This window comes from Labrus mixtus, chromosome 8 (genome assembly GCF_963584025.1).
Source record: "Labrus mixtus chromosome 8, fLabMix1.1, whole genome shotgun sequence".
Classification (NCBI taxonomy): domain Eukaryota; kingdom Metazoa; phylum Chordata; class Actinopteri; order Labriformes; family Labridae; genus Labrus; species Labrus mixtus.
The window spans coordinates 29,965,164-29,990,163 of NC_083619.1; the positions used below are offsets into that span (position 1 = coordinate 29,965,164).

At 44.2% G+C, this 25,000-nt stretch overlaps 3 protein-coding genes across 7 annotated transcripts in view; 1 reads left to right on the forward strand and 2 right to left on the reverse strand.

Annotated features, from left to right (window-relative positions):
* nmnat2 (nicotinamide nucleotide adenylyltransferase 2) overlaps nucleotides 1–19,753 on the reverse strand; it is a 21,223-nt gene extending 1,470 nt beyond the window's left edge. Inside the window, exons 1-11 of one of the 2 annotated variants that reach the window (XM_061043646.1) lie at nucleotides 19,472–19,749; nucleotides 12,885–12,973; nucleotides 5,507–5,574; nucleotides 5,292–5,370; nucleotides 3,527–3,653; nucleotides 3,361–3,441; nucleotides 2,536–2,580; nucleotides 2,265–2,341; nucleotides 1,209–1,310; nucleotides 1,030–1,097; nucleotides 1–544 (exon numbers count right to left, since the gene is read on the reverse strand). The exon at nucleotides 1–544 is cut by the window's left edge and continues 1,470 nt beyond it. In XM_061043646.1, the coding sequence (XP_060899629.1) occupies nucleotides 442–544; nucleotides 1,030–1,097; nucleotides 1,209–1,310; nucleotides 2,265–2,341; nucleotides 2,536–2,580; nucleotides 3,361–3,441; nucleotides 3,527–3,653; nucleotides 5,292–5,370; nucleotides 5,507–5,574; nucleotides 12,885–12,973; nucleotides 19,472–19,556 (924 nt within the window). In that variant the 5' untranslated portion in view covers nucleotides 19,557–19,749 and the 3' untranslated portion in view covers nucleotides 1–441. Of the gene's footprint in view, nucleotides 545–657; nucleotides 723–1,029; nucleotides 1,098–1,208; nucleotides 1,311–2,264; nucleotides 2,342–2,535; nucleotides 2,581–3,360; nucleotides 3,442–3,526; nucleotides 3,654–5,291; nucleotides 5,371–5,506; nucleotides 5,575–12,884; nucleotides 12,974–19,471 lie in introns of those variants that run through there. The other variant, XM_061043647.1, reaches the window with a different exon arrangement.
* On the reverse strand, nucleotides 7,922–9,969 carry LOC132978406 (nuclear factor 7, brain-like). Its single transcript, XM_061043613.1, has one exon. It carries the CDS (start codon nucleotides 9,877–9,879, stop codon nucleotides 8,497–8,499), a length of 1,383 nt encoding a protein of 460 aa, XP_060899596.1. The 5' UTR covers nucleotides 9,880–9,969; the 3' UTR covers nucleotides 7,922–8,496.
* A 2,882-nt stretch (nucleotides 19,754–22,635) lies between the features above and the next one.
* Nucleotides 22,636–25,000, forward strand: part of smg7 (SMG7 nonsense mediated mRNA decay factor) — an 18,848-nt gene continuing 16,483 nt past the window's right edge. For 2 of the 4 annotated variants that reach the window (XM_061045500.1, XM_061045501.1), the window contains exons 1-4: nucleotides 22,642–22,765; nucleotides 24,514–24,545; nucleotides 24,754–24,871; nucleotides 24,987–25,000. The exon at nucleotides 24,987–25,000 is cut by the window's right edge and continues 119 nt beyond it. In XM_061045500.1, coding sequence (XP_060901483.1) covers nucleotides 22,701–22,765; nucleotides 24,514–24,545; nucleotides 24,754–24,871; nucleotides 24,987–25,000 — 229 coding nt within the window. In that variant the 5' untranslated portion in view covers nucleotides 22,642–22,700. Of the gene's footprint in view, nucleotides 22,766–24,513; nucleotides 24,546–24,753; nucleotides 24,872–24,986 lie in introns of all 4 variants that reach the window. The other 2 variants (XM_061045499.1, XM_061045502.1) reach the window with 2 other exon arrangements.

Below are 25,000 nucleotides of genomic sequence, written 5' to 3' on the forward strand. Positions count from 1 at the left end.
TTTTTTACCGTCTGCCGTCGGTACACTGAGCATGCCCGGCTGTGTGTCATGCATCCCCAAACTTGAATACAGACAGATAACAAACAGAGTGAGTAAACACTGCCGTCACCACTGCAGTGGAAATATATGCACAATGACACCTCTGCAGCCCTTTGAGATTACCCCATCTCATCCAAAAATGCCCCGCCCTGACCCCCACCCTCCCCCCTCTGATCCCTGATGGAAAGGTCACATGACACAGACAGAAGGCGGGACACGAAGGCTCCTGTTGGAGTTGGAAAGCGACAGTTCAAAGAAGAGTAAATGTTTGACACAGAAGACGTTATTTTTTATTTTCTTGTTTTGGAGGGTGGGGGGTATTCAGATAGATGATGGTGGTTCTAGGTAGCCCCACTCCCCCCGCTCCACCCTCCCTGTTCTCATGCGTGCAGGTGGCAGGCTCTATCCCGAGGCGTTGATGTACAGTTGACTCTGCAGGATGTAGTCGATGACGGGCTGATTCAGGTAGTCCACAACATGGCCGTCACCGTGCTGCAGAGCCAGTCTGATGAAGAGAAAACAAACAATCAGTCTTTGCCTTTTTTTGTTTAACATTTAACCCACCGAAGTCTCCGTCCTTGACTAACCGTGGTTAAATGTAAGGGAAGAGGCCCCGTTTACAGAACGGTTTAGGCCAAAATCAGTAACATTCAGTTGTATGTTGGCGACGGCGTTTCAGGTGCCTGAAAACAGGTTTCAGAGTGCAAACTTTTAAAAACAGCACCGTCTCCATCATCGCGTAAACTGGACATATGCTGCTCCTCTGAAATCAGAGACATTTCACACATGCTCATTATGCTTCCAGTCAAAGCCATGAACGATGAGGTGGATTAAGAACAATGGCTCCTGAGTTCTGTTTTTTATTGATCAATAAATACACATTTCAGGCGACCCCATTTGAATTCCATGCAACCCCACGTGTGGTCAGGACCCAAAAGTTGGGAAAGCCTGACCTTAAGTCTGATGTTTGCAGCAGGTAAATCCAGTTACCTGCTCTTGGTTGAGCTGACGATGGACATCGGGTGGCTCACGGCATCTTTCACCACGATGATGTTGTCCTGAAACAACACACAGAAATCAGACGCGACGATGACAAACACTTTTCTTGACATACAGTTTAAATATTAATATGAGACCTGGGAGGAACAAGATGTTCACAGTGATCTGACCTTGTATTTGCGGAGAACAGAGGAGTGATTCATGATCCGCTCTGTGTCGGCTCCATCACGAGGAACCACCACGATCCCGAAATCCCCAACGATCACCTCCATCTGAGACCAAACGAGACACAACATTCAGTGACTCCTCGGGACACAAAGGTACAAAAGTGAAAACTGAGGATTTAAAGGCCCTGACACACCAAGCAGACGGCAAAGAGCTAGAACTTTTGTCTTGGCCAAAAAGTTGCACTAGCCGACACACCGCAAAAACTAGGGCGACGACCGCTCACCGACGGTCCAACAACCGACGATCTCCTTGGTGTGTCAGGGCTTTAAGATATATTTACTATAAACCCATTTACCAACTGGACTCGGAAGTTTGCTGTTTAACTTTCATGAACGGTTGCTGTTGATTAAAAACTTTTATAAAAGTCAAAAGATTAATTATATATCACCTTGTAAATGTACAGAAGCCCGAAGCAGATGAGGGCATACTAAGAAAGCAACATTTCTCAAAATGATATAGAACTGTTCAGTCCAGCATTCATGGTTCAATACGCGCTTGTTAATCACATTTTTCATGGTTTTGCTTAGAAGCTTCCATGCATTTTATTTCTCTCTGAAATGTGTGAGTCCAAATAACAATTCTTGTTTTCCTGCGATGATTTCTTCCCTCGATAAAACATTGACAGTTAATTGTTTGTTATCATGGGAAAACCCGCAATAAACCAGGCTTCATGAAGTAAATCATGTCAGTTAAACTTTTCTGATGAAAAGTAATGACCAGTTTTATCAAGGATTTAATGACCCTAGATTTCCTTCATCCTCTCATGCTAACAGCTAGCATTCACGTTAGCATGGTTAGCTTATTAGCACTGAGGGAGAAGAGAACCGCTGCATGCTACAGGAGGTAACTTTGTTTTGCAGATGTTTCCTTTTTTAAAAAACATCTGCACGACTTTAACATCATTATGTCAGGGTTCAGAGTAGTTTGTTAAAGGGCGGGGCTACGTTGTAAAGAGGGTGGGGCTACGTGGATGGGGGCGGGGGTTACAGTGTGCTTACATCACTGTCCTTCCACAGGCCAGGGATGCAGAAGGACTCCAGGAGATCACTGCCACACAGGAGCAAGATGCGCAACTCTACAGACGACAAACAGGCAGGAGGAAAGAGACACGGCCTGAGTAAACAACATGTTTACTCAGTAAACAACATGTTTACTCAGTGAACAACATGTTTACCGGATACAAAACAAACAAGAAGGATTCAAACAGAGCAGGAAGGAAACCAGAGAACACAAAACACGAGTCTGATGACGCCCAGAGTGACGACTCACCAATCTCCTCGTATCTCATCGCTGTCCCCAGATTTGCATTTTCATCTGACACAACGGAACAGAACACATTGGTAATTCAATAAACATTCGATGGATATCAAACATGAAACGTCACGCCAGTCATGCTCCTGTTGTTAGATAGACTACCACTAAAGGTAAGCTCTTAAGTCTAAATCTGAGTCTGTGTCGAGGCTTATAACAGAACTGGTGCATAGAATCTATTAAAGGTCACATATTCTGTAAAATCCTCTTCTTCATGTTCCTCTAACTCTAACATGTGTCTCTAATCTGTCTTCAAACCCCCCAATCATGAGAAAAGTCCATCCTCTCCGTCTTCTGCCTGCTCCACTTTTCAGAAAATGTGTGCTCAAACAGGCCGTTTGGAGATTTTCCCTTCATGACATCACAAAGGGCAGTAGCCCCTCCCCCGGGTGGGTGACACTCCCACAGCTAGGTGTTTGTTCTGCCCTCTGAGTCTGCCTTCTCACCGTAAACAATAGGACATGGAGCGAGAAAGCACCGAGTACACCCAAGCCCTTCCAGAGAGGGGGCGTGGTCAGATACAGCTCATTTACATATTTAAAGGTACAGACACAGAAACAGCCTGTTCTGGACAGGGCTGAAATAGAGGGGTTTATAGACATGATCAAATACAGGATCAGAGTGGATTTAGAACAAGAAACTTCACACACATGTTTTGAGGAGCTCTGAGACTTATTTACTCTGAAGAGGAGGACTCTGAGGTTAGCTGATTCTTTATGTTTCTTATTTTTCTCTATGAATGTGAAAGTTTCTCCCGGAATCACTGATGTTGTGTCTACTCACCGACGAAGGTGAAGCGCTCCATGTGAGGGCGGACGCAGCAGATCTTCCCCAGACTCTCACTGACCTTCCCCCAAACTTTGACTGAGAAGAGACAGAAGAAGAATTAGACAATCTCAAAACCTCCTGATTGGTGGATAAATGATGAAGGTGGAGGATAAAGACTCACTTGCTGTGGGCTTGTGGTTCATGTTGCTGTGGTTCTGGTAGATGGGTGGGGTCTGGTTCTGTGGCTGACCAATCACAGGAGTGGTTGATGGCGTGTTGACGTTGGACAGAATACAGCCGGTGACTCTCTGAGGAGCAAAAAAAACATCTTGATCAGCAACAACAGGAACATTTTTGACACCCTAACCAGCAGATAACTGACAGAGATGGACGTGCAATGAATATGCTCAAGGTTTCCATGGTAACTAGGTCTCCATCAAAGAGGTTGAAGTCTTAAGTTTCGGAAGATTAAACAAGAAAGGACTCTATATGATTATTTTGAAGAAAAAAAATAGGATTCATGCTTGATTTTGAAAAGTGTACGTCGAATGATTTCTGAAGATAAATTTTTTTTAAACCAAAAACAGCCGCTCTGTTTTCTCTCTTCAAATCCACCAGCCTCCAACGACAGAAACTACGGCTGTCAGCATTAATTTGTTAATCAGGATTATTCTCATGTTATTTTGTCCCTTCAGGCTCTCCGTAGATACTCGTCCTCAGTGTCTCCCTGTAGTCTCAGTGATGTAAAAGAAGAACACTGCTGCATCTTTGAATGTCTCATTTCACTTTAACAAACTCTCAGACAGTAATATCCACCTGATGACATCACACATTGACCTGATGACATCACACATTGACCTTATGACATCACACATTGACCTTTGTTGCCGTTCCTTTGAGCTGTCTGACATCACTTTGGGATCCCTAACCACTTCCTGTTTCTGTGCTTCACTTCATGTCCTAACCTTCCGTCTACCAGAAGTTTTTTATTTCAAAATAAAGCACACAGGAAGTACAGTACTCTCAGCTTAAGACAGTACAACAAATAAAAGCCTCACCATTTTTATTTTTAAATGTGAAATTTTGCAATTTCAAACATGCGATTAATTGTGATTAACTATTGGAATTCATCGCAATTGATCACATTTTATAAAAAATATCGTTTGACAGCCCTAACAAAAACATAGTTCTATCTAACAGGAGGTTCTGGTATACAGTTGCCTCTCCAATATCTGTTACTTAGCAAAGTAGACTGAAACTCATACGTTTCAGCCGCTCCACAAATGGAGGCCTGTGTTCTCAGAGAAGGACCTTAGAGGTACGTTACGCATTTATTGATGTTTCCACTGTCAAAAATTAGGAATGGTACCAAAAGAACCAATCTGTACTGTCCTCCTTTCTTGCTACCCTCCTGTTGGGTTGCCAAGCGTACCAATCCGACCCTAAATGGCGGAGCTCGACACTCTGCAGTCCGTTGATTGGTCGGAAGAATCGTCACTTCCTGTTTGACAGTGCAAAACTTACCATGTTTAAATATCTCATACATTTCAAGACAGTAATTACATTGCTGTTGTTTTTTTGTGGGACGAATGCCTTTGGTAGCACTGTCCATGGACGACCTCGGAGGTGCAGACCTCTGCTGGACATCCTTCATTGTTACACTTTGTTTACTTTGATTCATTTATTGGCTGGCTACTTTGTCTGGCCGTGCTATGATGTCACATTATTACGTAGCTGACAGGCTATTGCTCTCTGGCTTACGTACGATCAGGGTTCAACAATCTGAGCCTGTCAGAGACAAAAACAACAACTTTGAAATCAAGGATTATGTTGCAGACATTACTGGAGACACTCTAAACTTTTTGCACCTATTGGTCACAGGGGTAATTTAGGTTTTAAAATACCCCTTTCTAAAAACACCTTGATGGAGACGGATATCTCCTCACCTTCATCAGGTCTCGGTGATGCTCGAGCACGCTGCAGGTGGTCTGCCAGGTGTCCTGGTAACACTCCCAGGGGTCCACCCTGCAAAAACAAACCAGATCTCACAGAAATTGGCATTTAGATGATGCATGTGGGAATGTGTGTGTGGTAGGGTGTCTTATTTGCCTTCCATTTTTTCCGTCATTAAAATCTATACAGGAAAAAAAAGGTGTCTCACCTGATCCAATCAGAGGACTGGACAGCCAGCTGGCACATGGTGAGACGATGTCTGCTGGGCACTAAACCCTGAACACAAACAAACAGGCACGAGGTCAGTCTACAGGTGTGCACAGTTACAGACATGTATGTGCAAAATCCCCTCTGTGTGTTCGTGATACAATCGGCAAGTATTTAACAAACACTCATATCAAAGAGTTGGGGTGTTTTTTAAGACCTTTATTCAGATGAACAGACATTTGTTGTAGCTGTGAGAATGTGAAAAACAACAGGTGATTATCTGAATTGTACACTACACACACACAAACACACACACACACACACACACACACACACACACACACACACACACACACACACACACACACACACACACACACACACACATACCTGACTAAGAGGGGACTATCAGTCTACACTATCCAACCAAGTGGGGCCTTGTCTTTCTGGTCATTTTAAAAATACAAAATAGTACTACCACGTTTACTTGTGACGTCTTAAACCATAATATCACTTCAATTGTGTTTTTGATTTAGTTTTTAAAGAAGTTACCATGAGGGTACTTGTAGGCTGGAGGGTTGTCTACACATCTAAGAGGGGACCTTCTTTCACGGGGGGAGGGGGTCTACCCAGGCTTTCACCTCATGAATGCTTGTTTATTCATTTTAAAGAATGGATGATTTTACCTTAATTTAATCACAAGCAAGGTAAAAGATAATACAGAATGTTTAATATCTATATATGTAACTAATATCAACAATTTTTGGCTTTTTTTCCCCAGAGGAGATCAGGTAGGAAATATTTTTTAATTTAGAAAAACAAATGAAGTACAAGCTCTTTTTTGTCTAACTTTTACAAAACTTTGTTTTCTGAATGAACAATTTCTGATGCAGCTTCAGGACGTGAGGAGAATCAGAACCCTCTGAGGCCTTATTGAGCAGCCTGAGAATTAATGGCTAAAGCTGAAAGTATTTCAGTTTAATGAAAATGTTAATTTGTACGATTAGAGTCATATTGTGGCAATTTGATTCAACTCACATTTTTGCTTTGAGGTTTTGTAATCAAGCTCAGCAAACTGTTAGCTGAATATCTCTGTATAAGTTTTATCGGTTAATCTTTGACCACATAAAGTCGTAAACTCATGTCAAACTATATCCTCTTACGTCTCTCCTGTGTTGTTTATTCATTAACATACCTTTGTGATGTCTTATCAGACAATACAGTGTTTATTTCCTTCTTCCAAACCAAGACTTTATCACCGTCTCTCTTTGAATGCTGTGATCCAACATTTGAGCTTTATGTTACCTCCCAGAATCATCAGCTTAACGTGGTGGAGGGGTTTAAGTGTTGCTGTGAGCTGCTGTTCCTCCTCTAATGAATCTTCAAACGGTTAAAGTGTTCAATAACTGACATGTGATGTTCATCAGGTGGTTAACCTTCAATAATGAACCCGTGTTCTCCAGAGCTCGTTGGATCTCTGAATCAAACTCTTCAAAACATTTCTTTTCTCCTGTCCGACCTGATGGACGAGTCAGAGACGACACTGATCGACTTGATTTCACATGTCGCAGGTTCAGACTGGAGTTAAAGAAACACCTGAATTAATAAGAATAACTTTATTATTAATCACAGAGACAAACTCATTCTGTCAGGAGAAAGAGTCGTCCATGATGACATTTACAAGCATCAATAAAACACACAACACGAGTTATAAAGACGGATTCAGATCAAGTGTAGAAATACTTTATTGATGAGTGATTACAGGTGAAAGAGGATTCACACTAACAAGATATTTTGACTCTTTATTTTGAACTCTTTGTTGTTTTCAAAGAACATAAAGCGTTCTTAGTTTGGATTCTTCAGAGGACGTTTCATCCACTGAAGATGAAGATGGTAAAGAAACATGAACAAAAGCTTTGACAAAGACAGTCTTCAGGTCTGATATTTGACATTTCAAACATGATAACAAATCTACAGAGCCATACCTTTGTAGAATGAAGCTCCAGAATGACTCAAACTTTTAAAAACAGGAGTGTTGAGTTACTTAGAGCCCCGAAGAATAAGTAAGGAAAAATAAAAAACTGCTCATCAAACTGTCCTAACCCCTCTTAAAACAACAACAACAATAAACCAGTTTATTGAATGCATTCATTATTGTGCATAAGACACAAGAAGGACAAAAAGACGAGATAAGAATCATAAAGTTTTGCAGAAACAAAACAAAAAATGTTTAATAAAAACTGACCAGAATGCAGGAAAAGAAATGAAAGCTGCTTAAAATGTTTACTTTTGAATGTCATGGATGCTCTGTTTGGATAACCACCCGTGGTTCAGGCTGCACGTGATCTACAGATCATTCACTTTACATACAGGAAGTGAATGTGTGTGTGAGTTTGTGTTGGTTTGGGTGTTTAGCTTCTGTTGAATTTGAAGGTATCATTTGGTCATGAATCTTGCATGTCCCAAAATGCCTTGAATACGATATATTAACAGAAAGAATTCTGGACCTCACTATTTTCTAAACCCTGGTTACAGCCCTGACTGCACCAACAAGATTAAAGATGGAACTACGATTTAGTAAGAAGAGTAAAACGTGATGATCTGAAGTTATTATTCTACAAATGTAGTGATTTCAGATCAGATAATAATCATTACTGTTTCATTCTCTCCATGCAGGATAATAACTCATAATGCACACAAAGATACAGATGATGCCTTCAGGGACTCCTTAGAGTTCAAGTGAAAAAGTCTGAAATCAAACGTTCACAGCAGCTGAAGCAACAGATGAGTTAACCAGTTAACACGCTGAGCAGATTATCTTTAAATAGACTCCAACAAACCAACCAATCAGGATCAAGATTTGACCTGCTGTGGAAATACTCAAAGTTATAATGAATGATTTAACAAAACAACATCATCATCACCATGACAACGCAGTCACACAACCCTAAGAGAATCAGAGACGAAGATTCAGAACATCATCATCATGTATTAGTGTTCCACAGTCACAGAGATCTTCTCTGGTAAAATCTTCACTTTATCCACAGTGTTAATGTATGGAAACATCCTCTCAGTGAAAGTGTGTGTGTAGGTGTGTATGTGTGTGTTAGTATCAGGATCAGAGAAGGACAGCTCTCCTCTGTTACAGTCCAGATTCACTCTGATCCTCTGAGGCTTCTTCTTCACTGAGAGATCAGTGTCTGGATGTGATGAGGAGAGTGCTCTGTATTTACCATCTTTGAACCATACAAACCAAAATGCAGACAGTTTGTCTCCCTTCCTCTTTACAGACTCTGCTAACACACCCAGTGTCCAGCGTGTACTGTCTCCAACCTGGACGTCCCAGCTGTGAGTCCCTGAGTTAAAGCCCTCAGAGCCCAGGACAGAGCTGTAATAATCAAACCTCTCTGGATTATCAGGAAGCTGCTGCTCCTCTCCTCGTCTCACACAGGTCAGATCTTCAGACAGGATGAGGACTGGACGAGCAGTGTTTGGGTCCAGAATGACCGGACTGTAGGAGACCATGTCCTTCATCTTGTTCCAGATGTTGAAGCTCAGGTTGCCCAGGTGTTTGGCCTGGTCTATCAGAGCTCCTGAGGGCAGCTGTGGATCCTCCAGCAGGGGGCGCTGCTGGACTCTTTCCACTGCAGCCTTGTAGTTTTTCAGGAATGAGACGTCTTCAGCTCTCAGCTCGTCCTCTGTGTCTCTGACTGTGTGTGAAAGAGCTGCTATCTCTCTGCTCAGAGCCTCCATCTCCTCCTTCATCCTCTGACTCTTCTGCTCCTCTTCCTCCCTCAGTGCACACAGCCTGGCCTCCTCTTCCTCTTCTAGAAACTGGTGAAGCTTCTTAAACTGCTCCTTAATCTGCCTCTCTGTGTGTCGGGCCTGGACCTGAATGTGTTCTGCTGTTTGATCAAACTTCACTTTAACTTGTTCACAAACATTTAACTTCTTCTTTACCGGCTCCAGAGTTTCCTGAAGTTTCTTCTTGTGTTGTCCAGCAGCTTCATCGATGGGTCTGAATCTGTGCTCAGAGTGTTTTTCTGAATCTCTGCAGACGAGACACACCGGCTCCTGATGGTCCAGACAGAAGAGTTTGAGTTTCTCAGAGTGCAGACTGCAGAGATCCTCTGAAGCTCTCTGATCTCTCTCCTGCACAAAACTCTCACTCAGGTTCTTTAAAGTAAAGTTAGGAGGTAAAATATCCTTTGAATGTCTCCTCTTACAGAGTGGACACTCCTGGTTCTCCTTCTCCTTCCAGCAGCTCTGCAGACAGTCTTTACAGAAGCTGTGGAAGCAGGACAGGATGACTGGATCTTTAAAGATGTCGAGGCAGACCGGACAGCACAGATTTTCCTCTAACTTGGACGCCATTTTATCTCAGAGTCAAGCTGAAGACGCAGCAGACGAACAGCTGGGATTCGCTCCCTGTCAATTAAAGTTATTCCAATCTGTTTTCTTTGTTCTTTTTAATTTCTCATCCAGTTTGTGGATTCAGTTTCAGGTAAACATGCAGATATTCCCGGTATTCCCTCCGGCAGCTGTCTGGTTTTGCTCTGAAGTTGAATCTAAATGTCAGTCCGTCAGTGCGTCCTCTCTCAGTGTCGCAGAATAACAACCTTTGTCCAGGTTGTCTCAGGTGTGTCAGCTAAGGGGGAGGAGATTTATCACTAATAATTAATCCATGTTCTCCAGGGCTACAGTTTATCAGGTTCAAGGTTCATAAAATAACTTTGAGATCATTAGCGACTCACTGATATCTTCTGGACAGATTCCATAATTTACAGTCCCGGCGTTCTGTTTCAGCTGTGGAGCTCCTGTCCGTCTGTCTCCACTGAGTGACAGCAGTGGAGAATCTAGAGTCTGTCAAGGCCAATTCCTGTCAGGCATAGTCATTTGGCACACCTGGACTAGCCACTGTGACGTCAGATTATTTGTCTGATATGTACATGAATAAATCTCGAAAAGGCTCCAACAGAACAAACACGGCCAAGAGGTTAAAGGTCAAGGACTGAATTAGCTGAGGTGACACTTAGAACACAGCTTGCAGCTCCCACCTGTCACTCAAAGAGGCCACGCCCCCTAATTTTACATACCATTAAGCCTTGACATAATGTAAACAGGATGCAGGTGCATCTCACCCGTGGGTGTTGCGACCACTTTTTACCAGTGGAGTCATTGATGAAAACCTATTGGTCACAAGATTTATTAAGTGACAATTAAGCCAATCATAGCTGTTCGGTTACAGTTGAAGCACGGTAAAGTTACGTGGATTTAATCCTCCTGTCACTCATCACTGGTTGAGTCAGAGCTCAGAGCTAACAAATGAATACATGCTACATGTAGCATCCTTCTGAAAGATGTTTTTAAGATAAATCCACCTCACAAAACAACGTGTAACATTTTCTCCTCTTGTTTTTTTAGCTGTATTTATTTACTCCCGTAACTTTACAATGTAGCGGAAGTCCCCTTTGCAGTTTTTCAAAATAAAAGCACATTTTATATGAAGACCGGACATAAAGAGACTGAGGCATACAGCAATACGGTTAGCAAAATAAAAGAATCACAAAGAGCAGTTTTGAATCTGGTTTTTAGAGCTTAAAGGCTTTATAAGTGATTTTTCACACTTAAATGTAATAGAAATTTTCCTCTGAAAATAACTCTGTGAGTCATGACTGTCTACAATGGGTGTAACACCCCAGTCCCACTGTCTGTGATGTTTTCAGAGTTTTCAGAGTCCTATCTTCAGTTTGTTTACATCGCCGGGACGGACGGCTGACTCCTCCCCTCGAGTATAAAAGTTGTTTAATTGAGGGACTAGAGAAAAGAAGAATAACATACTGTACTCACTGCTTAACTGTGTTTCTAGATCACGCTCATTTCAGGTAAATTTACATGCAGTGTGAAGATACGAGCAGAATAAAGATCGCTAGCATTAGCATGCTAACACAACACCGCGAGTTGTTTTGGTTTCATGCTGGTGCTCAAGGGCGACATCTGCATGCAGCTGTAAAGTTGGACATTTTAACATAGAGCTCTATGAGGACTGACTCACTGCAGGAGACAGACTCTAGTGGACACTGGAGGAACTGCAGCTGTAAAGTTGGACATTTTAACATGGGGCTCTATGAGGACTGACTCACTGCAGGAGACAGACTCTAGTGGACACTGGAGGAACTGCAGCTGTAAAGTTAGACATTTTAACATGGGGCTCTATGAGGACTGACTCACTGCAGGAGACAGACTCTAGTGGACACTGGAGGAACTGCAGCTGTAAAGTTGGACATTTTAACATGGAGCTCTATGGGGACTGACTCACTGCAGGAGACAGACTCTAGTGGACACTGGAGGAACTGCAGTTGTAAAGTTGGACATTTTAACATGGAGCTCTATGAGGACTGACTCACTGCAGGAGACAGACTCTAGTGGACACTGGAGGAACTGCAGCTGTAAAGTTGGACATTTTAACATGGAGCTCTATGAGGACTGACTCACTGCAGGAGACAGACTCTAGTGGACACTGGAGGAACTGCAGCTGTAAAGTTGGACATTTTAACATGGGGCTCTATGAGGACTGACTCACTGCAGGAGACAGACTCTAGTGGACACTGGAGGAACTGCAGCTGTAAAGTTAGACATTTTAACATAGAGCTCTATGGAGACTGACTCACTGCAGGAGACAGACTCTAGTGGACACTGGAGGAACTGCAGGTTGTGGCACTTCGTCAATAGCTTCATTTCTCTAACCCCAGGGGTCTCAGATTAGTTTAGTAAAATAAATAAGGTCTATGGAAACCAGCGTAATAATCATCATAAATAATTACCTTTAGCTGACCTCAGAGTTTGTTTATCGGTCTGTGATGTGTTAAGAGTCACCTGTTTGTTTCGGCCGTGATAACATATTTAGAAGTCAATGATTGATATTTCTAATCTCCACCAATAACAAACAGTTACATAGTTCTGTGTAACGTTTTTGTGCTGAAATCCCGTCTGCAGAGAGAAGCAACGAGTGAAACTGTTTCTGCAGCATCTTTTATTCATGATGTGTTTCTGCAGCTGCACAGCAAAAGTAGGACAAGAGCTTCATTAACTCCAGTAGGAAACAACAGCAGACACACACACACACACACACACACACACACACACACACACACACACACACTGTTATCTGCTGGATATGATGTCATCAGTAATATGTTCATTATATGACACACACGATCAGATGTCTGAACTCACGTTTTCTCTGCTTCATTCGGAGGATATTAAATCTGTGTGTGTGTGTGTGTGTGTGTGTGTGTGTGAGTGTGTGCATTTGTGTGTGTGTTCATGTGTGCGTGTGTGTGTGTGTGTGTGAGTATAAAGCTGATGTTTTCACTCACAGGTTTTCCGTAGGAGTCGTGTACCGGGGAGATGATTCCTCCGATCACGATGTAACGACCTGTTTTGTGCAGGTACTCTCTGGCTTTTTCTGCAGACACACAAAAACACAAACATGAAAAACATGACGGTGTTCTTCATCTTTTCACCCGACAACAAACACTTCAGCTCAGGCCTCATGCTCAAAAGTCTTAAAATGCTCAATATTTATGACATCAACATGAACCAGACGTTCACTTCTTTGTGTTTGAACGAAGAATGAATCTTGTAGCAAACAGCTTCTGTAACGTTTCTGAAAAATCATCCGGTTCACTCGTCTGATCCTCAATGCTTTAAAATTATAATACAAACATAAGCCCTATAAGCACAGGATTAGTATGACCTGGGGAGATCTGGTAATTTGGGAATTACCGCCCCAATGTCAGTGTTTGGTGCGGCGCATTCACACAGGAGAAGCAAAGCCTGAACTGTACTCCTTTTCACTGACATTTCTGATTGAAAAGGTTGAGGTGCTGCAGGATAAACTTCTTGATTTTGGGGGCAACATCACACTTTACAGCGTACAACCTGCCGGACATTCATCAGAAGAAGAAGAAGACGTTCACATCCTGTACACTGTACACATACCGCCTACTACATACCCTCTGGTTTCCTCATGTTGTACCTACTGCTGACACAAGACCATTGTCCTTCTTCCATTCACCTTCATCCCTTCGTCTCTCGACCCCTTACTTCCATCTCTTTGTCCCTCAACTCTTACCCACCCCCCCCACCTTCATCCCACATCCCGCCACCCTCAATCTACCCATCATCCAACCTCGCTCATCATTTCGATCTCCGTCATGCATACAACATAAAACTATTCTAAATCAATATCTATCTTAGTGTGGACCTTGTTAGTGAAATACTGCATACTACTGCGTTGGACAGTAGTATGTAGTCTGACCTCCAGTCGGTGGTTATTCTTACATGAAGCAGCTGAACTCGGAAGTAAGCAGTATGAGTGAAGGGGGCGAAGGTGCAGCCCTCTGTTCTGGTCTCAGATTATTGGATATAAAGGCAAAAACGGGCAGAAATCCCTCAGTTGTGTCTTCAGGCTGCCACTATCAGTTAAACCCTAAAACTAAATTAACAATCGACCGACCCTTCAGTAGCTTCTTTTGTCCCGTAGCTGCGGGCTATTATTTTGAAATCTGTGCTTCGGCGGCATCGTCTGCTTCGCCAACAAGACTTTTTGTTTAGCGAGTGATACTTTGAAACGTATGTTTCCATGGCAACAGTGACGTTAGCCAGCTCTTTGAGGAGCTCTGTGACTGATGGAGAGTTTTTGTCTGACTTCTTGGCAAAGTTTAATGCTGAAGAGAAACTTTCTGAATGTTTCAGAGACTCGAAGAACACGTTGTTGTGTTTTTAAAGATGCCAAAGAGTACAATTCAGGGGAGGCGAGGCATGCAGGTTGTTTGGTCTGAGAGGCTCGTGCTAAAGTGTGACATAGACGTTACAGTCTGTTTACCTGCTGCAGACGTTACAGTCTGTTTATCTGCAGACGTTACAGTCTGTTTACTTGCTGCAGACGTTACAGTCTGTTTACCTGCTGCAGACGTTACAGTCTGTTTACCTGCAGACGTTACAGTCTGTTTACTTGCTGCAGACGTTACAGTCTGTTTACATGCTGCAGACGTTACAGTCTGTTTACTTGCTGCAGACGTTACAGTCTGTTTACTTGCTGCAGACGTTACAGTCTGTTTACATGCTGCAGACGTTACAGTCTGTTTACCTGCTGCAGACGTTACAGTCTGTTTACCTGCAGACGTTACAGTCTGTTTACTTGCTGCAGATGTTACAGTTTGTTTACCTGCTGCAGACGTTACAGTCTGTTTACCTGCAGACGTTACAGTCTGTTTACCTGCTGCAGACGTTACAGTCTGTTTACCTGCTGCAGACGTTACAGTCTGTTTACCCGCTGCAGACGTTACAGTCTGTTTACCCGCTGCAGACGTTACAGTCTGTTTACCCGCTGCAGACGTTACAGTCTGTTTACCCGCTGCAGACGTTACAGTCTGTTTACCTGCTGCAGACGTTACAGTCTGTTTACCTGCTGCAGACGTTACAGTCTGTTTACCCGCTGCAGACGTTACAGTCTGTTTACCCGCTGCAGACGTTACAGCCTGTTTACCCGCTGCAGACGTTACAGTCTGTTTACCCGCTGCAGACGTTACAGCCTGTTTACCCGCTGCAGACGTTACAGTCTGTTTACCTGCTGCAGACGTTACAGTCTGTTTACCTGCAGACGTTACAGTCTGTTTACCCGCTGCAGACGTTACAGTCTGTTTACCCGCTGCAGACGTTACAGTCTGTTTACCTGCTGCAGACGTTACAGTCTGTTTACCTGCAGACGTTACAGTCTGTTTACCCGCTGCAGGCGTTACAGCCTGTTTACCCGCTGCAGACGTTACAGTCTGTTTACCTGCTGCAGACATTACAGTCTGTTTACCTGCAGACGTTACAGTCTGTTTACCTGCAGACGTTACAGTCTGTTTACCCGCTGCAGACGTTACAGTCTGTTTACCCGCTGCAGTCGTTACAGTCTGTTTACCTGCTGCAGACGTTACAGTCTGTTTACCTGCAGACGTTACAGTCTGTTTACCTGCTGCAGACGTTACAGTCTGTTTACCTGCAGACGTTACAGTCTGTTTACCTGCAGACGTTACAGCCTGTTTACCTGCTGCAGACGTTACAGCCTGTTTACCTGCTGCAGGTGTTACAGTCTGTTTACCTGCTGCAGACGTTAGTTTGTTTACCTGCTGCAGACGTTACAGTCTGTTTACCTGCTGCAGACGTTACAGTCTGTTTACATGCTGCAGACGTTACAGTCTGTTTACCTGCAGACGTTACAGTCTGTTTACCTGCAGACGTTACAGTCTGTTTACCCGCTGCAGGCGTTACAGTCTGTTTACCTGCTGCAGACGCTACAGTCTGTTTACCTGCTGCAGGTGTTACAGTCTGTTTACCTGCTGCAGACGTTACAGTCTGTTTCCCTGCTGCAGACGTTACAGCCTGTTTACTTGCTGCAGACGTTACAGTCTGTTTACCTGCTGCAGACGTTACAGTCTGTTTACCTGCAGGTGTTACAGTCTGTTTACCTGCTGCAGACGTTACAGTCTGTTTACCTGCAGGTGTTACAGTCTGTTTACCTGCAGACGTTACAGTCTGTTTACCTGCTGCAGACGTTACAGCCTGTTTACCTGCTGCAGACGTTACAGTCTGTTTACCTGCAGACGTTACAGTCTGTTTACCTGCTGCAGACGTTACAGTCTGTTTACCTGCAGACGTTACAGCGTGTTTACCTGCTGCAGACGTTACAGTCTGTTTACCTGCTGCAGACGTTACAGTCTGTTTACCTGCTGCAGACGTTACAGTCTGTTTACCCGCTGCAGACGTTACAGTCTGTTTACCTGCTGCAGACGTTACAGCCTGTTTACCTGCTGCAGACGTTACAGTCTGTTTACCTGCTGCAGACGTTACAGTCTGTTTACCTGCAGGCGTTACAGTCTGTTTACCTGCTGCAGACGTTACAGTCTGTTTACCTGCTGCAGACGTTACAGTCTGTTTACCCGCTGCAGACGTTACAGTCTGTTTACCTGCAGACGTTACAGTCTGTTTACCTGCAGGTGTTACAGTCTGTTTACCTGCAGACGTTACAGTCTGTTTACCTGCTGCAGACGTTACAGCCTGTTTACCTGCTGCAGACGTTACAGTCTGTTTACCTGCTGCAGACGTTACAGTCTGTTTACCTGCTGCAGGATTGAAAAATCTGCTTAAAATCTGAATCCATGAATCCAGAATTCTTCTTTAAAATCTCATATTGTAAGTCATCGTCTTTTATTGTGTGCTGAAATCATCTCTGCTTCCTGTCCTCCATCTGAGGAGAAAACGCTTCATAAAGAGGTTTCATGGCCCCGAGGAAGACACAGAGATGAAGGAGCTGCTGGTGAAAATAGGTCATGATGGGAACATGGCTGCTGTGCTGCAGCTTCATCATTACACACAGCAAAGCATGCTCCCTCAGCTGCTGTGAATTCATATTTCGTGCGACTCTTACTGGGTTTCAGAGGGAAATCAAACACTTTGCACACCGCTGGATTTACTTGGTAGAATCTAAACTCAGCACTACTCGTGTATTCAGGTTTAAAAATGTCTCAAACAGAATCATAACACCTCGTTACAGCCTCTGAAACCACAGCCATGATCCAGTTCTTAGAGCAGGACTCCGGTTTGTTTCTGTCCCTGTGGTCCTAAAGGTCATCATGAGTCAGCAGGAGACATCTCACTGCAGATTAACAATCAACCCCACACTCAGGGGCGTCTCCAGGACATCTGGACCCCATGAGCAGATCTCACATTGAACCCCTCCCTGGCCGCCGTAGCCAACCCTGAGATAGTACTGAAACCACACCTCCATAAATCAAATGACCCATTAACAGATTTAAATTAAGCTTGGCAAAGTTTCTTCTCTTTTTCCCCGAAAAAAGCTATTTATGTATTCCCCTGTGCATGTTAAGATTGCAGGGGCACTGGTGACGTTGTGGTTAGAGCGCGCGCCCCATGCATGGAGGCTGTAGTCCTCCAAGCGGGCGGCCCAGGTTCAAATCCGACCTGTGGCTCCTTTCCCGCATGTCCTTCCCTACTCTCTTTGTCCCTGATTTCGGACTCTATACACTGTCCTGTCTCTCTAATAAAGACACAAAATGGCCAAAAAGATTCTAGGTTTTAGTGGGCTGTCTTTGTTTTTTCTCTTCTTTTGTTTTCTCTTAGCTCAGTTTAATTCTGAGGTAGTTTTAGAGGGGGGGGGGGGGGGGGGTACTGAGAGTGATGGCTCATTGCGTGGTTGGCTCAGCACTTTTCTTCTTTTTAATCAGTTTGAAAAGGAGGCCGTAACACAACGTACAAAACATCGCCTGCACCATGAATGAGGAATCATTGCTGGCTCCAAATATAAAACACAGCAGGCTCAGCAGATCCACCTATTGAAAACTTCCAGTAGCACGTACAAAACAATGCCCACACCATGTAGATAGATAGATATTTAGGGACATCACAACATTGGACCAACCAGATGCATGTTTTAGTCTTTTAGCACACATAATAATTCTCAACAATGTATTTACAAAACATTGCTGGCATCAAAGTACGACACATAACAAATTACAATTTCTTGCCCCTTGTACAAAACATTGAGGGTACTAACCCTAACCCTGCACCACAAATGAAAAATGTTTCTGGTACCACAGTAAGAAACAACACCGGCTCCAAATAGAAAACACAGCAGGCTCTTGACACTAAACATTGCTGCCCCCTAGTGTTCATCATTGCCATGGTACCAAAGTAAGAAGCGTTACTGACTCCAGATATAAAACTTGCTCTACAAAACGACAATAACTGTGAAATGTTTTTTTTATATAACTTTACCCAGTGGTCGACAGGAAGTGCAAACATGTCATTAAGTGTTCACTCGCCTGATTCTGTATTTATTATAACTTAAGTTTCTAATATTTTATACAGAACAAATCCATCACATTTACAAAATATCAACACCGGCAGCCTTTAAAGCCCGGAGTGAACCTGCTTCTAACTGCACGTAAGATAACGCATGGCATTAGCTTTGCGTATCCTGCGGCGGTTTGGAGAGAGATGTAATATGCATATAACCACTAGGGGCAGCGTAGAGTCGTATGGAGATGTGACAGCGAGCCGCTACAACAATGGCGGAAAGTTTAGGAAGAAAAGCAAACAGTGACCTCCTCAAGGGGAAAATCACGATCCAAATTTCTGAAATTTTTCAGACGTTATTTTCAGTGGGTCACATTCGTGACCCACTGAAAATGGCTCCGCGACCCACCTATGGGTCCCACCCCACCAGTTGAGAACCACAGCTCTACAGGATTGGTGTAAATTAAGAGTTCCGGCTTCATGGCTGTATGGCTGATTCAAAATCAAAAAATAATGCCCCCTTTGGATCGTTATCTGTCCATTATTATACCAATGATGTATTTACTGGGGGCAGCATGATGACATCATAATCAAAGATTTAAGCTTTCAAACTGAGACTTGTCTTATTATGATCAAAGGTTATTAAGTCACTACAACAGAGACACGTGTTCATTTAAACATGTTAAAAACACATACACGTGATGACGTGAATCACTGATCAGCACTTTCTCTGACCGAGAGGCCGAGCTGCTCTCTGGAGGAGCCGTCAGGGAGGCGTCATTTCTGGGCTGCGCCACACGCTGCGTGCGGCCTGCTGGGGCTTCAACGGAACATTTCCGCGTTTAACGTCTTAAAAAGCGGCTCGAGGGTGAGATTAACAAGGAATCTGTGATTAATCAGGGGGTTTTCTCTCCGAGTTGCCTGAATATCGCGCCGGATGTGAACCGTGGCCCGTTTCAGCACCACCCTGCTGGACAGCGACCAAAACCTCGTCCCTGATTGTCTGTTTTTTTTAAGCTCAGGTGTGTTTTACAGGTGATTCTTATTTAGCACATACAAACAAACCCCTCCCCTCCCCAGCCACGCAGAGGATGCTCACCGAACATATGGATGTGTCCCTTGGTGACGGGGTTGAAGCTGCCGCAGGACAGCAGGATGACGTGGGTTTTGGCGGTCTCCGTCATGTTGCCTGTCGCTCTCTCTCTGTGGGCTTTATTTTATCCTGTGTCCCGGTCCGGTCCGGTCCCGGTGCTGTCGTTAAAGGGTCTGTGTTCCTCGAGTGGTCGGTTTTGTTTTCTGAGCAGGCAGGCAGCCGCAGCGAAGAGAGAGAGAGAGAGAGAGAGAGAGAGAGAGATGGAGAGAGAGAGAGACAGAGAGATGGAGAGAGAGAGAGAGAGACAGAGAGAGAGACAGAGAGAGAGAGAGAGAGAGAGAAGGAGAGAGAGAGAGAGAGAGAGACAGAGAGAGAGACAGACAGACAGAGCGAGAGAGAGAGAGAGAGAGAAGGAGAGAGAGAGACAGAGAGAGAGACAGAGAGAGAGAGAGAGAGACACAGAGAGAGAGAGAGAGAGAGAGAGAGAGAGAGAGAGAGACAGAGAGAGAGAGAGAAGGAGAGAGAGAGAGAGAGAGAGAGAGAGAGAGAGAGAGAGACAGAGAGAGAGAGAGAAGGAGAGAGAGAGAGAGAGAGAGAGAGAGAGAGAGAGAGAGGCGAGGCTGGTGTCTGCGGCAGGAAGCAGCGTCACACTGTTAAAGACACACACACACACACACACACACACACACACACACACACACACACACACACACACACTGTTGAATCATCAAACATCTCTCAGGCAGATTTAATTTTATGGCTATTCTTTATTAATTTAATTTTTTATCAATCAATCTTTATTTGTTAAGCGACAATTCACAACAAATGTTACCTCCAGACACTTTTCAAAAGAGCAGGTAAAAGGAAGAATGTACGACTTTTTGCTCCAGTAGATGTCGCCAATGAGCCCCATTATGAAACAAAAACAAACTGCTGTTAGGCCACGCCTCCTCCATCCAACCCCCCCTCCACTCGACTTTACACGAAGGAGTTTAACGCAAGCAGCGGACAACTTTTGCTCGAGCTGCAATCAGCAGGACTCGAGCTTCTCACTCATTGCAGCGTCATGACTCACAGAGAAATGTTTGGCTGGTGAACAGTCCAGGGGAAATGGAAAACGCTCTTACACTGTGTGTCACATCCACCCATTCACACCTATGATTTAGTCCATCAGAAGTAACTAATCCCATTCATACACCGCCACCGAAGCAGCGGGAGCAATTCAGGGTTAAGTGTCTAGCTCAGCGGTGTCCAAACTTTTTTTCTTGCGGGCCAAAATTGTCGTGTTAGAATCGCTCGCGGCCCCACAGGTTTTGTTTTTAAAAATATAGTTGAAAAAGTAGTAAAGCTTTGTAGATCAGAATCAAAAGACTCGCTAAAGAAACCCTTTAATAAAAGGAAATCAAATATTTAGATTTCTTTGTTCTACTTTATTTGTGTTTTCTCAGAATCAAGCCTGGTGGTTCATGTTTTTAGAAAAGCTTTCTTCATTTAGCTCAGGTCATTAAATGGTTAAACAACAGTCCGCTTGTTTGTAAAAACTTTGCATAAGTTTTTTTTCATAGTTTACAAAAAAATGTAGAAAATAGTAAAAGCTGTAGATTTAAAAAAAAAAAAAAAAACACAACACACATGTTACTGAACATTTTCTATTTTAGGAATATTGTTCAGCTCTTGTTAACATGAAAAATAAAAATAAGATAATGTGCCGATCTTAATCAACCAGCCACCGGAGCTCTGCAGGATCTGTCTCTGTTTCCTTTCTCCCTCCATGGAGATCAAACAGCGCCCTCTGGTGGCAGGAAACACCATCACCGTGTCTGGTTCAGCCACAGGTTTTATTTTTCCACCTTTATTTATAATCACAGTCCGACTGTTGGCCACAATAATGAAGGTGTTATACATTTAATGATGGACAGACGTGACAGGTACAGTTTTAACTTTCAATGGTTATTTGATATTTTGCATTTGTTTTTGGATTTGGTTGTCGTTGTTGTCAGCAGGAGGCAGTGGGCACCTTGCTGAACACTTAGGCTGTATGTACAGGCTGCAGGTGTGTCACTGTGAGATCATGCACCAGGAAGGGACACAGTTTTTTACCTGGTTAAAATGAAGAAAGGTTATTCATGACATTGAATTGAAGATAGCCACGATAATGACGTGACACATCAGTATGCATTTGTCTCAATAAGCATAAAACAATCATTATTTACATTAATATAAAGTTATATTCATTAACTTAAAGTCAACAGTACACAGAGATATTCTCCTCATGTGCTGAAAATGTCAAAAGAAGGTCAACTTTGTTTTGATGGAAATAAACTTTATTTGATTTAATTTCATACTGTGTGTTTTTTGGCCTAAATGTTGTGTGTAAGATGATCTAAAGTTATAGAGTGAAGAAGAGAAGTATATCGAACCCTGGATGACATCTATGTAGCACTCGTGTTATTCAAACCTAAACACCTGCTGTTGCCATGGTGATTTCAGACCTTATCTGTCAGTTTGTGCAGGCACTGATGTCGGGGAACCGTCTCGTGGCTCTGCTCTTACTGTGTCTGAAGCTTCAGTGTTTATCCAGCTCTGCATGGGTCTGTAAACCTTTCTGTGTTCTAACCTCTCTCCATTTTTCAAAAGCATCTCCAATATTGATCCTAGTTTGAGCACGTTTCTGCTCCTCCTCCTCCTCCTCCTCCTCTTCCTCCTCCTCCTCCTCCTCCTCCTCTCTCTCCTCTTCCTCCTCCCCCTCCTCTTCCTCCTCCCCCTCCTCCTCCTCTTCCTCCTCCTCTCTCTCCTCTTCCTCCTCCCCCTCCTCTTCCTCCTCCCCCTCCTTCTCCTCTTCCTCCTCCTCCTCTCTCTCCTCTTCCTCCTCCCCCTCCTCCTCCCCCTCCTCTTCCTCTCTCTCCTCTTCCTCCTCCCCCTCCTCCCCCTCTCTCTCCTCTTCCTCCTCCCCCTCCTCCTCCTCTTCCTCCTCCTCCTCTCCCTCCTCTTCCTCCTCCTCTTCCTCCTCCCCCTCCTCCTCCTCTTCCTCCTCCTCCTCTCTCTCCTCTTCCTCCTCCTCCTCCCCCTCCTCCTCCTCTCTCTCCTCTTCCTCTCTCTCCTCTTCCTCCTCCTCTTCCTCCTCCCCCTCCTCCTCTCTCTCCTCCTCCTCCTCCCCCTCCTCTTCCTCCTCCTCTTCCTCCTCCCCCTCCCCTCCCGGGTCAGACAGGAACAACATGGCGGCGGGAGGCTCGTTATGTTCGGTGTTTGTGTAAGCGGCTGGTTATCCGGCAGGATGAACCTGTGCGGGCAGTATCTGCGGTGAGCTGTGAGCGGTGTGTGTCTGTGTGTCTCTCTGTTCTTCTCCTTGTTGTCAGAAACTTTTATTTTAATCCTGCGTGAGGATTGTTTTGTTCTGTTGCTAATGCTAAAGCTAGCAGGCTAACCGTTAGCTGCTAGCTACACATATCAACAAACAATCGATGGCGCCACCAAAGAACTGACATTCAGTCGGATAATCACAGCGTTTGATTCAAATTGGATTCGATTTCATTAGAATTAAGGCTCACTACCCGCTGTTATCACGAATTAAGGTATAAATGATGTTTACCCGCCACAGACAGACGTGTTTACCAAATGTTAGCTTTAGCATGCTAGCGTCTTTCTGCGTCAGGTTAGCGTTAGCGCTGTTATTTACTTTAATGATCACCTTAATGATCTACACCTGTTAGCCAGGTGTAATGACCGGACACACACCTGTACACTGAACACACACACACACACACACACACACACACACACACACACACACACACACACACACCTGTACACTGAAACACACACACACACACACACACACACACACACACACACACACACACACACACCTGTACACTGAAACACACACACCTGTACACTGATACACACCTGTACACTGATACACACACACACACACACATACCTGTACACTGATACACACACACACACACACACACACACACCTGTACACTGATACACACACACACACACACACACACACACACACACACACCTGTACACTGATACACACAGACACACACACACACACACACACACACACACCTGTACACTGATACACACAGACACACACACACACATACCTGTACACTGATACACACACACACACACCTGTACACTGATACACTGATATACACACACACACACACACACACACACACACACACATACCTGTACACTGATACACACACACACACACACACCTGTACACTGATACACACTGAGACACACACACACCTGTACACTGAGACACACAGACACACACACACACACAGACACACACACACAGACACACACACCTGTACACTGAGACAGACACACAGACACACACAGACACACACACACACACACACATACCTGTCCACTGAGACACACACACCTGTCCACTGAGACATAAAGGATGTGTGTGTTAGGGATGTAAAGATTCCTTTAGGAGCTGCAGACCCTCTGGTCAGGATGGTTTTACCTTTTAATGTTTATTTATCAACATGAGGAGGTGATTGGAGCTTCTCGTTGATTAATTGCTGCATCATGTTGGTTGTTGTGTTTGTGTTGTTCAGTCTTCTTGTAATATCTTCACACAGTTTTCTCTCCTCTTTCATTTTCTGTCTTGTTGAAGACAAGATGTTTCCTCACCTCTGATTTAAAAGTCGTTGGTTCGTCCTCAATTTCTAAATCTCGCTCTGCAGCTGCTGACGCTCAACATGTTACTGAGATTCATTTCTCAGAGTACCGATGTGAACCTTGACATCTTTGAATCGATTTATCAGGATTCTACGATTCATCGTTACGTCCCTATTTAACCCCCGCTGTATGTGTGAACGCAACAGCCAAATGTTTTACTCCGATATTACCCGGAGTTTATCCGGACAGAAGCTTCAGAACTTTTTGATGCTATCGATCATTAAAATAACAAAGATGGTATCGTAGTGTGTGTGTGTGTGTGTGTGTGTGTGTGTGTGTGTCTCTGATGGCTCCGTCTAACCTCTTCCTCTCTGTTTGTATCCGAGCAGACAGGCAGAAGCCCTGAAGGCTGACATGACAGGTAGGTCACCACACACACACACACACACACACACACACCTGTACCACACAGAGGTCAGGCTTTTAAGATTGGTGAACTTAACTCTGAGTGTCAGGACTTTGAGGGGGAGGCCTCATTCCCCCCCCCCCACGTGTCAGCCAGTGTGACTCTGCATGTTGATTTAGAAGCTGCAGCTGCTCCTCATCACTTTCCTCTCTGTGTGTGTCAGATTCCAAGCTGGGGGCGGCGGAGGTGTGGACGTCCCGGCAGGCCCTGCAGGACCTGTACCAGAAGATGCTGGTCACTGACCTGGAGTACGCTCTGGACAAGAAGGTGGAGCAGGACCTGTAAGCGGCTCCGCCTACGTCTCAGATCATACACCTCCATCAGACGTGGAGGAACACAGATGTGTGTGTGTGTTGGCGCCGGTCCTGATGGCGTTTCCTTTTTTGTCTCCCGCAGGTGGAATCATGCGT

What these genes read in the sequence shown, in the direction of transcription:
- LOC132978406 (XM_061043613.1), bottom strand. Translation starts at nt 9,879, where the DNA reads ATGGCGTCCAAGTTAGAGGAAAATCTGTGCTGTCCGGTCTGCCTCGAC.